The following is a 19,856-nucleotide window of genomic DNA, read 5'->3' as shown; positions in this document are numbered from 1 at the left end:
CTTCATTTGCATCTTAAAATGAGTTGTAAATATCTATTGTTTCAAAAACAAACATGCTAAAATATGAACCTCCACTTTAAGAAGTTTGAAGAGTTATATTGTAAAGAATTGCAGAATTGCAGCAGGCAGACTTTTTATCTTGTTAGATGTTAGCTGTAGATCCTGTTCCTAATTTAACACACTGTACTTGCTGTGATTATAGTAATGGTGAATACACTGAGAAATGAGCTAAAGAACTGTATAATTATGGGGATGGTTCTCTGGCATAATTGTATCAACTTGCTGAGATGTCATTATGATGATTGTGATGGTGAGGAGGTGTTTCTCAGATACAGAGCTCATATCCCTGGCAGAAGTTGGAATGAATAATGAGGGCTGTTTAATGATTTGATCACTAGAGCATGAAGAAGTTAAGAGAGAATGAATTAGCTGGGGGGTGGTGGTGATATTATTTTTTCAAGAGAGGTACTTTTCTATTTTCTTGACAAAGAAAAAAGCCCTGATGACGTCTTTTGTTCCTTCTCAGCATGAAGGCTAGGATGGACTTAGGTCACAGATTTGCAATGTTCAGACATCTGGCCTTAGTGAGAAAGAAACAGTATTCATAATTATCAATTTGTCATCAATATTATTCTTGAGCTACCCATAGTTGTTTACCAATTTTTCTGTACAGTAATTCTTCTTGTGAGTGAACCATAACTTTGCAGCCTAAAACCAGAAAGTGGCGATTAAAACAGAAGTAGCAGGACACATACAGGAAAAATTGCCCTCCTTTCAGCAAGGCTTTTGTCCTTGTGTCCCCTGCAACTGAATTAACCACTCAGGCTCCCTGAACATTTCCCTATTCTTTCATTCTCAGATGAGACAGGACCAGAGCAAAATCACAGGACACATCTACCTTGTGTTCACTTGCAAATTCAAGAGTTGCTGATTTCTGAAGTTTGTAGGCAGGCCGTGCTGCCCCGTGAGCTACCTGTTGCTTTTCTTCTCTGTGAAGTACTAGCAGTGACACATTCAGCTTTCCCTCGTGGCATTCCCAGGTCAAAGGGAGAGACATTTCTTAATTACAGTGTCCAAAAGGCATAGTGTTTTGTTTTTGTTTTCCTTCCAAGTGAGAGTGTGAAATCGTAGACTTTAACTGTCACTAAGATATGGAAACACATGGTTTGTGTTAGCTGCTTCTCACAGACAGCTGATGCCAGTCTTCAGAGCGAGTTACTTTAATTTCTCAGGGAGCTACATGAACCAGGGGGATTTTGCTTTGAAAAGGAAGTAACTTATAAAAAAGAGACAGAATGCTGATCAGTACTGTGAGGCATGATGAAATTACTCTTTTCTATTATTTTTAATTGAGTCATTCAATAATAACTGAATAGCTAATGCTGGTTATTTTTTTTTTTTTTCCATTCTGGTAATCAAACTATGCCAAAGCTGCCAGCTGTGTTTAACCAGAATTCACGTGATAAACACCAATCTCATTCCTGACTCAGTTTCAGATCGTGAGGAGTTGTACAGTGACATCCCTCCAGTCCAAAGGAAGTCCAAAAGTGTGGTTGCCTTGTACACAGGGTATTATGTTATGGAGTGTTCTCTATGATAATGGCTACTTCTAAGGGCTGTGAGAACCAGCCAGCCTCTGGCTTTACTCTCCCTGACTCCCTCTTATAAAGAAAGCTTCTAACTTAAGGCTATCCCTTTCCAGTCCTGATAAATCTATTCTGAGGGGGACCTGGACTTAAAGGGACCCTGAAGGCAGGTGATGAGCCAAGAGTGGGTTTCTGCCAACCAAGACTCTCCATCCAACCCATTCTGCTGTCTGCCTCTACTCAAAAAAACCTTGGTGGAAAAAAAAACAAAAACTGTGGTTTAGATCAAGCTGCAGAAGGTCTTCTGACACCAGCAGCCTCTTCCCAGCTGCTTTTCTTTCCCCAGAGCTCACAAACGTCTGTGTGGAATAAGCATGAATTGCTGGGAATTGCCATACTTATTTTGCATTCCTGATAAACCAAGCTGGGCATGGACAGCAGTTCTGGCACTAACAGGGGTTCTGCGCATGAGCAGATCAATTGTGCTGGGTGCATGAGAAGCTCATCTGTGCTGGACATGGACAAAAAACATGGTCTTTTCTTCTGCTCTGGAGAAAGCAGGTAGGGTGTGCAGACCTGGCTCCACAGTGGAAGAAGCTATATGACCCATTTAATCTGAAAAGCCAGGCAGCCCCAAATTACAGAATAACCTAGTGCTGATAAGTGCTAGTGCATGGTATTTCACATTCTGCTATTTCCATCCTAGTGGGACTTGAAAATAGTTACGAAGTGACGTATCTGCAATAGCAAATATTCACATTACCTTTTGCACTGGCCAGAAGCATAGTGATGCAAACAGTGTTTTTGACAAATATTGCATGAAAGAAACAGGACCTCAAGAACCCTCTTAAATAGTTTTTCAAATGCTCCTCTATGTGTGAAAGTAGAATTCTTCGTCATTACTAAAAATATTTGAACAGTATGGTGAAAATACATGAGTATTTGTTTTTTCTTTACTTAAGGGAAGTGAGCTTCAACAACGTAGCCTAAGACATGTCCTTATACAGGGGATAACAGTCTCCTTGTAGGTTGTTAGCTACAATAACAGCCTCCCTGGATGTCGTTAGCTACATTTTCAGAAACAAATGGTAGATTAAGAGTCTAAAAAAAAAGATGCAGGAAGCTTATCTGAGCCTAATATTTCTGAATGAAACAAAATCCTGAAACCTGCATAGCTAATAAAAGGTTTTATAGCAATTACAAAACACTTTTCCTTTCATAGGTCTTTTTAGAAGGAGACTGGGAATGGTGCAAGGTTGAGGATAAAAAGCATGCTTTCACATTAGGAAAAAACGAAGCTTTTCTGAATTCTCTCCACATTCACAACTAGTTTGTTACGATCACACAGCACAAATGGTATGAATCCTGCAGTTTTTAAGAGGTCACTGTTCTCAGACAAGCTCATTTTGAAGTCAGAGTTTGGCCTGTTCTAAAACCAAATTGAGACCATAGGATGTGACTTATTATGGTTACATATTCATTTTATAACAGGATCTTTGTTTCCAAAAGGTTCAGTGCTACAATAAAATAAATTCTTCAAGTGTTCTGAGACAAAAAACAAAACAAAACAAAACAAAACAAAATAAAAACCAACCCCAAACAAACAAAACAAAAACCAACCAAACAAAAACCCCAAAAAACTATATTTAAATTTCTCCAGATATTTCTTAGGGCTTTAGCAGTCTTTCTTTTTAGGTCTGAATTAATGGTCAGGATCAAAGCTTCAGAAATATATACTGTTCAACAAACTGAAGGTAAAAGGGAGATTCCTGAAATTTGGGGATGGTATCACTTCCATAATTACATTTTGTTTACCTTTTTGTCCTGCCTTTACATTTGCCATGGCTGATTTGCAGGTTTGTTGGTTTTGTTTTTTTTTTTTTTCCCATTTGTAATCATCCTGCTCCTCCTGCCTGACTGCTGAGGAAAGACCCACAGCCCAACAGTGATAATGCCTTCATCACTTCCATGCTCATATAAACAGCAATGTCAACGGCCTGGATTGTTATCATAGCAGAAGGCAGCTCAAAAAGGACACAAGGGATTACTTTGGGCTCCTATTGATTGCTTTTCCTCACTTCCCTTTCCCAAAACTTTGGAGAGGCTACCTCTCTACTGCTGGGCAAAGTCCCTTCCAGAAGGAGGGCTGTGATGCCAAAGGAGCACTCTCGCAGGGCAAGTGACACCAGCAAATGATGTGAGAAGTGGTTAAAAATACAAGCTCTAAGAAGTAGTGCATATATGGTAAAAGGTTTAATGGAAGGAGTTACTGAATGGAAAGAAAGTGTAGCAGTATATATAGCATGGGAGTTTTCTCATATCTGTTTTTCTCTTCACTAGAGCTTGTGCACCTTTTTAGGAGAGAAACCTGAACATGCAAGCAGAGGGGAGCCTGCACAGGTACCCTCCTCTCCACCTCTGGAAGGGCTGGCCAGGGCTCACACAGGACTCTGGGGTCAGCACCTGCTCCCAAGTAGTACATGGGTGATGGGCATGGCACAGTAGCCCATGGAGAGGTTGGCAGAGCCCTTGAGGGCCCAGGCATAGGGGCAGTGGAGGGGCAGCCCTGCATGAGGGAGCTCATGCTGTGCTGCAGCGGGAATCTGCAGGTTCAGTGTGCTCTTCCTCTGAGGCTGAGGATCCTTCCTTCAGTGTGGTTGGCTTTAACTATGCAGTTGAAGTTCCGTTATCTGCAATTTTCAGCAGGATTCAAGATCAAGCCATGTTAGTTCAAGCTATATACATATACTAGGTGGGGTAGAAGCTATACAATTGATTATCTTCTTTTGAATAAAATGCAAAAATATATTTTTTTTTTTACCTATAGGCTGTTAAATTATTAGGCTTTTTCTTTCTTAACAAAAGTAATTATTCTTTGTGACATTATAATGTGGCTTGTTCTTAATTTCTCTCAATACGCAAGATTTATTTTCCTTTGAAAAATGTTCAGTGTGTAAGAAGGTGCTGTAGCTTTAAATATCTATGCTTCACCGGTGCTTAATTTTGAAACGTTTTTGCATTATACTGTAAGTGAACTGTTTTTCCATACAAAGCAAGCTTTTTTTTTTCCTTTTTTAGTTGCTAACTTTACTACTGCCTATGTTTAGATTTGGGGGAATTTGTACTGCGTGCCAATCTGTAATTACATTCAAAAGCATCCTTCCCTTCACTTCTCATTTCCGTTCCCCAGGAGACAGAAAAAAAATAGGTTACTAGAAAGGTTCCTCTAAAGAGAGTGAAGAGAAGAGCATGGTTATTGAGAGATAATTGCTCAAAATGTTTACTAATGAGTGACCAGTGGAGTTAGATGAATTCTTTGCAGCATAGGATTTATTCAGAGAATTTAATGTTATCGTCTGGTAATTATCCCCTAAGCAGACTGATGATTACAAATCTCCTATTGCCACAGTTAGACAGTGGCCATTTCTGTGAATGCTTTTCAGCCTATGGATCACTGGCAAACAATTTATTCTGATTATTCATTATCTGGCATATGTGGTCGGTCATCCAGGTTGCATACTTTCATTCCTGCTCCCTTACTGTTGCCTCTTATAGTGGGAGGAGAAATTATGGCACAATTAATACCTTATCTTCATGCTCACCTACCATTAGCTGCCAGAAAAGGGAGATTTTGTTGTAAGAGAAAAATAAACCAAAAAAGAATATCAGGAAAAAAGAACTATTCCCTGAGTGTTCGCATGGGGAAAAAAAAAAGCAACAGCGACTTTATTTAAATACCTTTTCTTGAAAAGTTAACCCAGAGAGGCATTGACCCAAAAGCTAACCCAAAGAGGTCATTCAGAATGTGAAATAATTCAGTTCTGGTGAACCTTGTCTCTCCTCTGCTATTTCGTTAGGAAGCACTTTACATCCACAGCTTTGAGTTCTTTCCAAATTGAAAGCCCTTCCCCCACATGGCTTCAAATATTTAGAAACAAAAAAGGTGTTTGTTTGGTTGAAGTTGTTGGTTTGTTTTTTTTTTTAATTTGATTTCTTAATTTACATCGAAAATAGCTCACGCAAAGTTTAGGATCATTTGCACCCATAAAATATTCCAAGGTAAAAACAATCCCAAGTCTTCATCTTTTTTTTTTTTTTTTTTTTTGAAAGAGCAATTTTTTTGTGCATACTTGTAATAATCTGCTGTAAATTCTAAAGTGAAGTGGATCAGAGGCTGCCTATTTGTTTTTATTAAAATATTTAATTTCTGACCACTAAGACCCAAATCCCAGGCCCACTGAAATGAGTAACAGAACTTCCAGTTGCTTCTTTCTAGTAAACTAAGCTTCAATCCTATATCAATGTTGCAAGGCTCTGTTGCATTAAATGAGACTGCCTTCTCATAGGCATACCTCTATATATAGATATAGATATAAGAATTCCTCAGCATAAATCACTTATGTGCATGCAAAGTAGATATATCCTGCAAAAAGGAAAAGGCATGAATGCACATCCTTGTCTGCAGGAATGGTAGGGTGCAGGCACAGGTGTACGTGTATGTCTGCCCTGGTATACCTGCATGTAAGGACATACATGTGCTTAAACACATGTAGGCAAATACATATTCAGATATTCCCTACTAGCACACAAAACTCTGGGACTGGCTACGCAGCGATGGACGCATGCAGTACTTTCTGTTTCTCAGGTATGGTTTTCTAAACTGGTTCCCACCTTCCTAGATTCATCTGTGCTTTCTCAGGTTGTTCTTTAAACTGACCAACCCCGTCCCCCCCTTGATTTTCACATTTTTTATACAGTGAAACAGATCAATACAGAATGGCTATCCTCTTCTGGAAGTAAATTGCTTTCATTTGCTAAATTTGAAATCTTTGATTTGGTATGCCAAGGGGGTGGGGGTGGGGGGGTGGGGGGGGAGAGAAAAAAACAACAAGGGAAAATAGGCTTGTTTTCTAAAAGCCAAGGAGACTGCATTAAAAAAAAAAAAAAAAAAAAAAAAGATGTGAGCAAATCATCTCATATGATGATTCATGGTCACATTTCTCAGTATCTTGTAAAAAACTAATATTTGTAATTTTTGGTCTCCAGATTTCCAGCACTTCTAGTATCCACTTTTACCCCCTTTACCTATTTCCTTCCTGCATGACTTTTCTTGCAGCTTTTCACTCCAGTGAATCCCTGCCTTTTAAAAGAACTAGAAGAGAGAAACGATCCCCACTCAGAGCAACTACAGATAAGCATAAAGATCTCTGGGATTCAGAATTCAATTAGGTAAAATTAGAGTTTACAGGAAGGTTGCCTCGTGTGGAGCAAAAAGGCTTTGGAGTGTGCCCTCTCGTGGTCGTTCTTTATTCCACATGAATACTTGTACCCTTAAATACAGCTCCTTTCAAAAGAAAATTGTTGAAAGTATTCAAAATACATAAGCGACACATCTCTTGGTTTTTTTCCTCCTGTACTGACAGCTCGGTTGTATAGGGTAGGTATCTTCTGGGAAAAGACATGAATATATGCAGACATGTATCCCGCTGCACATTAAAGTAGACATCACATGATCAAGTCAGTTCACCTGGGATTCTCTATGAAGTGGTACAGAACAGTGGAAGTGGTCTAAATAGCTGGCAGACTTCTCTTTTTTTTCCCCTGGAATTTCTCCTGAAGAAATTCAGTTGGCAGAATCCCAGATCTGCCTAATAAGCTGCCTACTTAAAATAATGAATGAGTTAGTAGCCAATCATATTTATAAGCATTGAGTATCTCTGTTGTTGAACTTGTTGGATTCACTTGTCACAAAATTATATGACCACTCTCCTCAAAAGAACTATTTTTAAGACTTTGAAATAACACACAGAACTCTGGCACAGCTTCCCTTACAGCAGAACTGATCAAGGTTAGTAATCTTTTTTTGTTATGCAAGTAGAAAATAATTTTCATGTTTTACTTGTAAGAGTGCCAAAGGACAGTAGGGTGCATTTGTAACTTTTGCCGAATACTCATAGTCATTAGTTTTGCAGTGATCTGTCTGGATTTGTTAGCTGTGAAAACTACCTGCCAACTATTTTGCTGATTTCCTGTACATAACTACACCTGTTCTTCAGACCAGTTTACTGTATTTATTTACCCTCTAATTAGCTAAAGTCTGTGCTTGTTTGAATTTTAGTCTATTTCAGAAAATAGCAGGCTCAAGATAGAGCCATATGCACAGGGTGCTGCTTTTTCATTCACTCCATTTCTTTGCATATTTGAGAATATGGCTGATGAAAGATGGAAATACTACTTTTTTATAAAGGAAAATAGTAAATGTGGCATCTGAAAGACATGAGGAAAGGCTGGTTTATGTCAAGCCATGCCCAAAGAAACAAGCAGCCCAAAGTCTTATTTTGTTTCTTGTAGACATTTTTTTAATACAATATGAGATGTTTTCATTCATTTTCACTTATTTCCTATTGCCCTCTATCGAGGCAGAGTGAGTCTGATGTTAAAAGCAGGAAACACATTAACCTGGCTGTGAGCGGAACATGTTTGTTCTCCTGCTTGGTGTTTAAACTTCTTCATGCTATTCCCAGTTCCCACAGAACGAAAAGTGGAGATTGTCCCTGTGGCTATATTCTATTCCTGTCTTTTTAACTCATACTTCCTATATGACATGTCACTTGCCTTTGTTTTTTGCCTCACTTTCCTTTACAGTAAAAAAATATTGGTTTAATATTTGACAGGAATAACTGCCAGTGCAGAAGAGGACAGGATCTCAAGAAAGGTTTACTTAAGTTGTTGCAGCATTGGCACCTGTAAAATGTGGTAGATCCTCTGATGTTAGCAAGTCACTAGATGAATGGCTGTAGAAGAAAAATATGCTTGAGTAATCTGAAGTTACTCCACAGAGTGGATTTATCATTTCCATTATAAGCCCAAACCAGAGCTCAGTTTTTAGGTTGCCAATAGTCCCTCCCTTGTCCCAAAACAAAGAGGTATGGAAAGGTAGCAGGTATGGAAAAAATGAGCAGAGCAGCCCTCCTGCCTGGGCTTCCAGGACCATCTTAGTAGGAAGGAAGACGACTGTGGCAGGGAGGAGAAGGCATGAGAGAACGCAGTGGATGCCCCTGTCCTGCAGCTCCATAGCGTAAGTCCTCTCCAAGTAATTTGTCAGCAACAGTAGTTGAACGCTATGTAAATCAAGCTGAGTGACAGAGCTGGTGGCTGGTGGCGGGATGATTGGCCGGTGTGTGGGCAATGGCACGATTTTTGCTGCTCACGTGACCACGAGAGCCAATGGCTTCGGCAGCCGCCGCTGAGGGTACTGTACAGAGCAGGCATATATCAAATTCCAGATTCCTTTGTGTCAGAGCTCAGGAGAGACAATAATGTGTTTACAAATTATTGCGACGCACACAGTGAAGAGAAACCACTGTTCGTGCCATATGTGTTCCACTGTGCTCAGAGCGAGCTGCTGAAAACCAGGTGGGGAATCCGACTCATCGATAGCTTAGAGGTTTTCTTGCTTTTATAAATTCATTTCTAAACTAATGTTGAGCTACTCCTGCTTCTAATGACCTCTGGCATTGACATCTTCTCCCTGCTTTCTGAAGTGGAGGAGATAGAAAATCTGAAAAGCCTGAGCTCTCATGCTGAAAGAACTGATAATATGTATATTGACAAAGACTCCAAAAGCAAGGGCTCCTTGTACAGTTGGAAATCAGACAGCCAGCAGGAATGTCTGCACTTACAAGCATGCACACTTCTTGTGCATGGCTTCCCTGCAATCAGAACATCTGAGTCAACAGGTTTTCAGGACTGGAAACTCTGAGTGTTGTCTTAATTGTTTATACTGCTGCAGCAAACTTTTAAACAAAAATGCTTGGAGTTCCTTTGCATACTTTGCCTACCATATGCTGTACCAAACAAAACAATGACATTCTTTTAAAACCGTCTTGGCAACAGGAAAAATGCTTTGGCTAGACAGCATCATAAAAAGTTGCTCTTAGTTAGATGATAGACTTATTGCAAGTAGCTGCTATTGATGTGTGCACTAGTATACCCACATACACTAACAGATTTATGTGCAGATACACATATGTTGAATTAAAATGGGTTCTGGTCCTATTCATGTAGGAACAAGACAGCAAAGTACAACTTTAGAGTTGTTTCCTATGGGCAGTTTATGTTAACCTAAAGACATTACTTACTAAATACATATATTCTGAGCTCTTGCTGCCTAAGAGTTACGGGGAAAAGAACTGTAAAAGAGTTCAAAATACACTCTACCAAGGTTGCATTTTTGGCAGGAGTGTTTTAGAAGCAGAATCTTTTTTCCAGTATGCAGAAGTCTGCATTACAAATTGGATCAGCTACAGCAACTTGTCCAGTTCTATTGAAGTCATCTGACAGTCCCTGCAACTCTTTATTGCCAAAGATGCTGTGTTAAATTAAAAAAAAAAAAAAGACAAAAAAATGAGGGAAAAAGCCCACAAAAAAGCCATCTCACTTCTAAAACTTAAAGCTGCTTCATCTGATTTTATAACTTCCACTATAATTTTTACATGAAAGGGCTGTTTGTAAAGTAGTTTGCAGTTCACTTTCTGTCTTCATAAATTCCCCAGAAGGCTGCAGTCTTTTTTCTTTTGCCATCAACTCTGCAATCCAGCCCTATACTGCAAGTTCCCTCGATTTACAGGCAGAGTTTGGAGGACCCTGCTGCAGCCTGACTTTATGTTCAAGATTGGTTAGAGAGCTTCCTCCCTGTGTGACTGACTGTGCTTAGCAAGTGTAATCTGTAGCCAAGACTAAGTCAGAAAAATCAAATTCCTTCAGAGTCCTACCCCCCCCATCCCACTCCTCCTTCTCCCTTCCCCCAGGTTTCATCCTACAACCTCACAGAAAACATTATTGCTGAGAAAAAGAAAATAAGTTATTGCAGTTTTGGCAGAAAGGATATTTTTCAGTTTGGGCACAAAGAATATTTTACATTATTTTTTTTAAGCACTCACCTGATTCTGCAAAAGTGATGATTTCTGAGGTTTGCTCCACAACTTCATTCATTTCGGCTCTTCTTCCAACATCATCCTCTATTTCCACATAACCATCCTCTCCCACCTTTCCCACGTGGAGTTTTTTGATGGCATTTAAAAGTGCTGCCTTGGGCACTGGCTGGGTGATATTAGGTCTGTCCCTCAAGTGCAACATGTTCAGTATGTGCTTCTTTACTGCTTCCACCATCTCAGGCTGTGAGCTGGGCACATCCTTTGAGAGCGTGGCAAGGGCACATGATGGACAGTCAGTGACTGAACTGTGCCCCTCGGATCCTGGGGTTGGGGAACTCCTCACTATAATCCAGCAAAGCACCAACAGAAATCCTCTCTTCCAAAGCAAAGGCATCCTGGCAGCAAAAGTTGTTGTGATTCCCTTTTTAAAAGGCCCTGCTTTTCCTCCCCCTTCACGAACAGTTTTTTTGGGGGCTGGTTTAGTTTGTTTGTTTGTTTGTTTGTTTTTCCTTCTCTTCAGCAAATTCTCTGGAACAAGAACCAAAAGTTTTCTGTGAAGTTTTGTTTGCAGGTTCCCACTCTGAATGCAATAAGTGCTGTAGATGTTTGTGGCTGTCAGGGAGAAGAGTTCTGACTCTGTCTCAGAGTAGGAGAGAGACACAGAGAGAGGGAGAGAGAGAGAGAGGACGGATTGGCCTAAAGTGAGTGAGTGAATGAGAGAGGGAGGGAGTTTTGTCTGTGAGTAAAGGCTATGATTAGGAAGGGGGAGGAACAGGCAGGCTGGCTTCCTTATGCTCATTGCTCCCCTAACACACACCTCTCTTCAAATATCACTACTCGTGGTTCCTTCCCTCCCCCCTTTCTAAAATATCTTCTCATTCCTGTAAATTTAGTCTTTTTTTTTTCCTTTTTTTTTTTCCTTTCTGTTTGACCCCTCCCCCCCAGCTGTCATTCCCCCCCCCTTTTTTTTTTTCCCTTTCTTTTTGTTTTGTTTTGTTTGTTTTATTCCTTCAACAGTATCACTGGCTTAACTAAACAGAGGAAACATGAATGAATGAAGAGAGTGAAATCTTTAACGATCACCTTGCTCTTGGTCCTGCCTGGTATTGTTAGGGATAGCAGGAGATGTTAAATAGCTTGTGAATGAGATGGGAATGAGGGCAGGGGCTCTGAGTATTTTGAACAGAACATTATTTTGCCTGGAGTAGAAGAAAAAAATCTTTTCTGCTCACTTCTAAATGCTGGGGGTTATCAACACTGGCAAAAGGTCTGACAAGCACAAAATAGCACTGTTGTTTGGAGGGTTTATAATACATGATACACTCCCCAGCTGCAAAATGCAGTCAGGCACTGAAAGCCTAAGCAGGAGCTGGTACATATATGTGACATGATATGGTAGTGCCATATAATAGCCCTACTTCTGTGCTAGTCTGTGCCTGGAAGTTCTTGGGTAGATATATTTAGGTTTGGGGTTAATCAAGCGATGCCTGAAAAATGCTTTGAATGTGAAAAGTGTTACATGTCATCTGGCCAAATCATACTTGCTTCTGACTCAGGCAAATCCCTCATCGATGCCAATAATAATTCTGTCTGAGTGAAGGCTGAGTAAGATCTTCTGCATTGGGTCCATTGTTATTAGAAGGCACTTATTACTTCATTCATTTAAATCTCAGAGAGCAATCATAATATTAGAATAGGACATTGGAAATTAAAAGAAATCTAAAGTACTACAAGAAGTTTAAGCCAGTGTTGGTAGCCCCTTGTCACTTTATGCCAGGGAGGGCTTTGCTCTGCAGTGAGAAGGCATTCCCTGTGCCATTGCCATGGCTTCAGGTCGCCTTCACATTCTGTATCCCCTCCATTCTCTTCCTTACCCAGCAAAGCTGAAGTTTGCAAACTTGCTTACATTTGAATTTGATAATGGAAAAATGACAACTATAACTATACATTTTGAGATTCTTCCTTTCAAGACATTATCTTGTACCAATTTTCTTAAAGCAGCTTCTTCTTTTTTAGCGTTTGCCCTCTTTCTTTTCATTCCTTTCATTCTCTCTCTCTACTACACCTGTCTTCTTAGATGGGCTTACCTCCTACCCAGCAAATATTCCAGCATATCTCAGCATATTACTGTCAACCATTGTATTTCACAGTGGAAAGGAATAATTTATAAATATAAGCATTGAAAGGTCTCTCATTTCCATGAGATGACTACAGGCACATGGGCTAAGAGACAGGCAAGGAATTATAGGTAGAGTAAATGAAACATACAGAAGTAATTGAACAATCAACCAAAGTCTTACAAATGTTATATACTGCTAGTCCTTTTCAATTAAGATCTTTTATAAGTCTTTTACTGTTATAAGGCATCCACAGTACCCCCTCATCTGTGTTTTACTGACCTCAGTTACTATACTGTTATATACTGTTACACTTACAGGTCTGTCAGCATTATAAACCCTGCAGCCATTCTTATAAACACATCTTTGTAACACAAACCTCACTATAATACATTGAATTTTCTTGGATCTTGTGAACAGACCAAAGTCTGTTGTAATTATATGAAGTCTGAAAGTCAGCTTGAAATAGAACTAAAAGTTTAATTGGATGAAAAAATAATTTCAGATGAAAATATGCATTCATGATTAGATGTACTAACAGATGACATAATTAAAGGAGTTATATATAGTTCTAATATAGCACCTATCCTAACAGTGTCTGATGAAAAGTAAGGGAGCGGCATAAATCAAAATAAAATGCAGATAAGTATGTCTGGGTTCTTGCTGTGGGTTATATGTTGCTTGCCATATACTACAGGTACAGTTATCTCATACAATCTCTTTTACATAGAGGTATAGCATATTTTACTTGCATGCCATGATGATGACAGATTTAATGCTAAAGCATAACTTTCTAAAAACCACTGTTTTCTAAAAGAGAGTCTTCCAATACCGCTGATACATGGTTTATTTGTACTTACATGTATATACATATACGTACAAAAATACATACAGAAATGTGTTTGAATACATACAGAAATGTTGGTTCAGACTCTTTCTTCAAATTACCTGAGCTGCAAAGTTCTGCATATGCATTCATTCAATGTAACCCTAACAGTATGCAACAGCATGCACAGGAATTAAAAGTTTCAGTTCGAAAGGAAAAAAGCTGATTGAAAGTTTTACCTCTCTAGTCCTGACTCTCAGAAGGAGACTGCTGTATTGTGCTTTAAGAACTGCTGAAGTTCCTCTTTGTGGTACTCATAATGCGAAGCTTTATACTGTACTTCTCGTGTGTACACATCACATATAACGTCTGTCAAAAGTGGGCCGGATCACTGTGCTGGATTGGTTAATCCTGTTACATCAGCAATTGACTGTTTTTCCTGTATGAGACATACTTCTGGTAATTAATTATCTAATGGAAACTCCTTATTCTCTAGCATGACAAAATATCTGTATCCATTTAAAGACTAGAACTTAAAATCAGACAAAGCAAACATTATGAGTCAGGAAGATGCACTCCAACTTGTTGAATGGCATAGCTAGATATTATTAGATGTAGATAGCACTGTTCTAGTTCAAATACAGTATTTGCCAGATACTTAATTACTACTTTGCAAATTGTTTTCTTCTTTGTACATACTTGAGGATATACCAGATAATCTTTCTGCAAATTTGGATTTTTTTCAAATTCAGGAAAATGCATTTGAGTAAGAATCCTTTGGCTTTGGATGATTTTTTTTTTTTTTTTAATTTCAGTCTCTGAATAAATATGTCCTTCTGTTTAAATTAGGGATCCCTTTAAAGCTCTTTAAAAAATGAATCATATTGCTCCTGTCCAATTCTCCTGGCTCCTTGACGTGCAGATTGCATCACACTATTAAAAACTGTTTAGATATCTAAAAATAAACTACAATGAATGACAGTTCACTTTTTTTTTTTTTTTTTGCAAGTGTGGTATTAACACTTGTGGAATAAAATAAATGGCAATTTTAATTTCAATTTACATTAATGAAAATCAGAAATAACTATGCCAATTAGGCAGTACAGAAGTAATATATAAAAGGTCAAAAGTAAATCCAAAATCCATCTCCTTTCTTAAACACATATAACTGGCTTTATGTGGTACCGTTTATGACAAATGGCATGATCATGCAGTCTTTACTCATTCATAACACCCACTGATTACCAGAAAATCCCCATCCCTCAGATTTTTTTTTTTTTGCCTGAATTGTACTTATAATTATATTTTTTATGTCCTCTTGGTATTGTAACTTTGATTTATCTTGGAATATGGCTGATCTGCATCAAAGAAAGATTTCAAGCTTTCAATTTACAGTGATACCAGGGAGTCCTTATAGCAGTGTTGATCCCAACTGGTGTGTGTGCTGTATTCACACAACAGCTTTGGCAGAATGAGAAAAAAATCAGAAGTTAATGGGAAACATATGACCAGATAGATTGCTTTGTTTCCCATTTTTAATACGCATATAATAAGTGAAACAGGTTGCAGTAGCTTTTCTGCAATCTGAGTTTGGTGGTTCCAGTTGCTACAAAGAACAACACTTCTTTTTTTTTAATTTTTTTTTTTTCTGGTTTTGTTGTTGTTGTTGTTGTTGTTGTTGTTGTTGTTGTTGTTGTTGTTGTTTCACCCCTCCTTTCTTTTTCCTCAGGGATAGTGAGACACTTGCTTCAAGAAACAGATAATGAGCACGTATATACCCAGTTAGTCTCAGGACTTATTTTTCGTGGGGATCCTAAACCCAGGTTTTGCCAAACGACTTTTCCACCTTGCAGTCCTGCCTTTCTCAGGAGCAGGCTGAATTTGGTTTTAACTGACATCCTAAAACTCTTGGAAATTTGTTGCGTACTGGTAGTGCAGTGCCTGTTGCAATTTGTCAGCGGACATATTCTCAGCAAGGGACCCCACATTGCAGTGCTTTTAGGAGGAGATTCGGCCCGGGACTGCCGGAGCTATCTTCTCCTCGGAGTCAGAGCGGTGCGGTGCCGGCTGTGACCGCCGCTCCCCTCCTGGGGCAGCGACCAGCCGGGACCCAGCTTCTCCCACCGCGGCCGCGGGGCAGAGGATTCCCGGGGAGAAGTGTGTGGTCCGTGACAGAACGAGAAAGCTACCGAGTGAAGCACAGCAAGCACGTATGTGATTTATAGCGCAGGATAAGTTCTGAAAGGAGTTTAGGAGAAGTGAAAAGCATTATTCATTTCAGAGCATGCTCCTTATTGCCCCGGGGAGTTTGTGTATAGCTTTACCAAAGGCCTAATGAAAGCTTTACTCGGTGACTAATTTTTTTTCACACCTATTTCTCTCTTTATAAATATTTTTCTCCCCATCTCCCCACCCCCCCGCGCCGCACTCCTTTTCATTTTGTTGAACACAGCAACACCTGCTGGCAGTGGTCCGGGAGTACTGCTGGAAAGACCCACTGATCTAACTCTTCAGACCAGCTGCCATTAAGCACTGCCAAGCCATATTAATGAGCTGCCTCTATTTTTACCCCTTCCTGCCAGAAAGGGCAATTGCTCTTGGGAAAGACTGTAGCTGGGTTTGGTTTTTTTTTTTTCCTTTTTTCGGATTTTTTTTTTTTTTCTGTCAGCTTTGGAGTCCAGATAATCATTGTTCAATTGGGATTTCTAATTTAAATTCTGATACCACCAACTGAGACCACATAAAACATTGCAGTGATGCTGAGCCTATCTTGCTGGCTCACAGGCATATTTTAGTTCCCCGCTGTATCAGAAATAACTAAAAGAATGGGACTGAGAAAGAAAGGTTGGTACTACAGCAACCTGTCTCTCTTTTTTTATTCTTTTCCTAATTGTGGATTTTCACTTACAAACCATTTTAAAAAATGGCCCAATGCCACTTCATTATTCACCCACTGGATATTATGTGATTTACTGACTACTTTGGAATTCTGAATTGCATACAACAGTGTCTGTCCATCTCCATCCCTGCTTTGAAGCGCAATCGCTAGAAAACATACTGGCACAGATTTCAGCGCAAATCAGCTGGAATTTCACTCTGTTAAACCTTAGTTTCCTGTAATAATAAGAAAAGATATGACAGAAACTTACATTTAGAAGTTTTATGTTTCTACTTTTATGTAAGTGGACCAATTAAGGCTGGTCTTGCTATTGCTACTAACTCAAATGCTTATGTGCTGTTTAGAGGGGTCAGTGATTTCAATAATAATTAGTGAGCTGGTTAAAAAATAAAGTTCATCTGAGGATAAGAACTCTGCCTAGAGGGTAGGGTAAATAAGAGCTTTCTTGCCTTTCTTTTTAATATTGATGGATGACACTTTTTACAGGGGTCAGGATAAGTGTAAGTTCTGTTTTACAAGAACCTTATATAAAGTCAATCTGACAAATAGGAGCAAGTATGTTAATTTTCTTTCTAAATTATACCTATGTCTCCTGACATGTCAAAAAATGATATTTTTACTTGCCAACCCATGGAATAGTGAGCTTTAACAAAAATATTTAATGTCTGTGTTATTTTAGCATATGTGTTGCCTAGTTAGATTTAAAACTAAAAGTCAAGGCATATGAATACACAAGCCCAGTGCATATATGTTATAATCAGAGCTTGTTCAAAACTTTTCCTTTTGGCAAAAACCTATTTGCAAAGAGAATTTTCTTGAATTTATAGAGAGAGTATGGACTTAAATTGTAACTGGAGAGAGTAGTCCACAGAACTAAAGTTGTTCACGCAGCTTGTTTGACAAGTGAGTTTTCAGTACATTACTGCAAAAGTAATCTTTTTTCTTGAAAAACAGTTCTGTGATGTGTAAAATACCTTGAGTGATGCTATCTTCAAAGATATTTTGAGATTATGATTGGAGTCACATCAATGATTTAAACAAAAGGGAAGGACCACTAGGTGGCAGATACCATTTGGCTCCAAGTAGGATGAAAACAATTATAGGTGAATTAAAGCTATTATTGAAAATCCACTAACAATAATTTGCATGCCGCTGAAAATTTTGACTGATGCTCAAAGCATGCATCAAAATAATTTCTTATGTAATTGTCCTTCAGTCAGTGTAGTCTTATTATATCTTTGCACCAACTTCAGAATAATAGGAAGTGGTCTTATTTCTCTGACAAGCCCTGAATTTTCTGTTCTGTGTTCCTTTTACTACAGTTAATCAAATCACAGCACACACAACTGTTTAAGTTACAGACTGACGTTATTTTTTTAGGATCAACTCTTGATGTCTCTGAAGTTAGTGCTGACTGTGGGAGCAGAAGTCAGTTGAATCAAGCTTAGACTCTGAGGATAAGCATAAACTATTGATGGGCAGAAAAAGACACAAAACATCATATCTTAGATAAAAGCTTTTCTAGATGACTATTCAGTGATGTACTTCCCAAAGTAATATTGTCTGTGGATTGTAGAAAGATTTACAACTGTGTTTGCAAGAGGAATGTTGGATCCTTAGTTAATATGAATTGGGGTAGCTCTTCTGACTTCAGAGATTGAGTTACATCAGTAAAAGGTCTGATGTAAAGCCTGTTTGCTTAATTTAACTTCTACATATTAATGTTTAGGTTTTGGCTTTTCCTTTTAAAAACAGATCACAGTTTTTGTGTGGTTTGAAAGGTCCAATTTCATCTTGGCTTAGCTCCTTCCATGATGGGGATACATTTCGTGCACTAAGTTTTGGTTACTTATAAATCTCCTGATGTGTGGGAGGGAATTGAATGAAGCTTGTAAGTTTTCTCTTTTCTGAGCTGAACCCAACAAGAGATCACACTGGCAAATCTTCCAAGGTAGTCATCATGTACAGGCCTTTAGGAAAAGTCTCAGTGTCACACATCAGCAGATATTCCCATCTGTGAGATGGGATCAACGAATTGACATAAGTGTCATACTGAGAACACCAACAAAGTGAATTTTAAGAAGTATCTATTGATCTTCTGCATGGTTGCTGCTTTGTCACTGTGATGAAGTAAATACATTCTGCAGTGAAAATTTTAAGAGGAACCCTGACTGCTTACAACTGTTTACCAAAAAGAGTGCTAGATGTGGACCCAGGAAATCTGAATATTATGGCTCTACTATCAGCTGCAGAAGACAAGTACCTCATGTCCCCATCTGTGAAGTTGAAGGAATCAGTATCTCTTCTAAGATCGTTGGGTAAAAATGACAAACAAGCCCTTGCTGCTGTTTTGTTTCTCATGGTCACTGGTTTTCATGTGAGTTATTTAAAATAATGTTTGGACTCATTTCCAAGATAGATGCAGTTTAAATCTGAGGGATGGGGTAGATTTCAATTATTATTTTCAGAGAAACACAAGAAATTACTGAGAAAATTTCACATGTGGAGGAGTGAGGGGAGTACAGTGAACAGTCATCATTTATTGACATAATGAAGCTGCTTCTCTTTTCTGTGGGCGTACTCTTGCCCCAACACTGTTTTAAAATCACTGGCAATTACCCTGAGATTCCAGGTTCCAGTGTAAACCTACCTATGTTTTGAGAATTTATCTCAGATTTTTTCCTCAAATCTGGGGTAATAGCACTTGAGATTTAACCTGGTAGCATGAAGTTGAACTTTTGGATTGGGTATGAGATCCTCAAATCTGGATTTAATTTCCATTCTGTTAAATTTTCCAATTTGACTTCACATTTTATGGTTAAAATTTTATACTTGTAGTTCAGTGCAGGTGGGACATGTAACATGTAGACAGCTAAATACCTACTTTGCCTGGTGTCTGCTTACAGACTACAAAGCTCATGAGCAACTAGGCTTAAGCCTCTTTATCAGTAAAGACAAAATAGCACCTGCCAAGCTCACAGGTCTTGGAGAAATGCTTTTAAAATGAGCTTTATAATACCCAGTAACAGTTGGAGGAACAGAGGGTTGATAGGCAGCAGTGATGGCCAGTTGCCTAGAATATCAGTTCCTCTTCAATAACTTTTGTATGCCAACTATGAACTTATAAACAGTTATTTTCTTTATTCATTGTCTGCTTATTGGTGTCATGCCCTCATGATGACTCCTCTAAAAGGGGTGACATAAGGTAGCTCAGAATAAAGTTTTTGTGTGCAAACAGGACTCAACTGTGAGTCTATGCACACATTTTTAATTGCTCCTTTGAAGCTGCCCATTCAGGGACAGTAACCAAGCATCTAGGAAGTATAAAAACAACAAAGAAGTGTTCAGATGTTTCTCATAAAGCAGATTCTTTTTTGAGAGGGTTAGTTCTGGTTCTTTTTTTGCCCTTAAACTGAATTTATCTCACGTGATCAGAGTCAAATTGACAGCTTTGAACAATAATTTAATCTGCTTGCTCACAGGAGAGAACAG

General features: G+C 38.8%; 1 protein-coding gene across 2 annotated transcripts in view; it reads right to left on the bottom strand.

Annotated features, from left to right (window-relative positions):
* Nucleotides 1-17,759, bottom strand: part of INHBA (inhibin subunit beta A) — a 42,367-nt gene extending 24,608 nt beyond the window's left edge. Inside the window, exons 1-2 of one of the 2 annotated variants that reach the window (XM_085570418.1) lie at nucleotides 13,705-17,759; nucleotides 10,529-11,050 (exon numbers count right to left, since the gene is read on the bottom strand). In XM_085570418.1, the coding sequence (XP_085426544.1) occupies nucleotides 10,529-10,916 (388 nt within the window). In that variant the 5' untranslated portion in view covers nucleotides 10,917-11,050; nucleotides 13,705-17,759. The other variant, XM_021531979.4, reaches the window with a different exon arrangement.
* Between the last annotated feature and the right edge of the window lie 2,097 nt (nucleotides 17,760-19,856).

The sequence above is a fragment of the Lonchura striata genome, chromosome 2, assembly GCF_050655825.1.
Source record: "Lonchura striata isolate lonStrDom1 chromosome 2, ASM5065582v1, whole genome shotgun sequence".
Classification (NCBI taxonomy): Eukaryota; Metazoa; Chordata; class Aves; order Passeriformes; family Estrildidae; genus Lonchura; species Lonchura striata.
The sequence above is the reverse complement of the archived record's forward strand: the minus strand, read 5'-3'. Positions and strand labels throughout refer to the sequence as shown.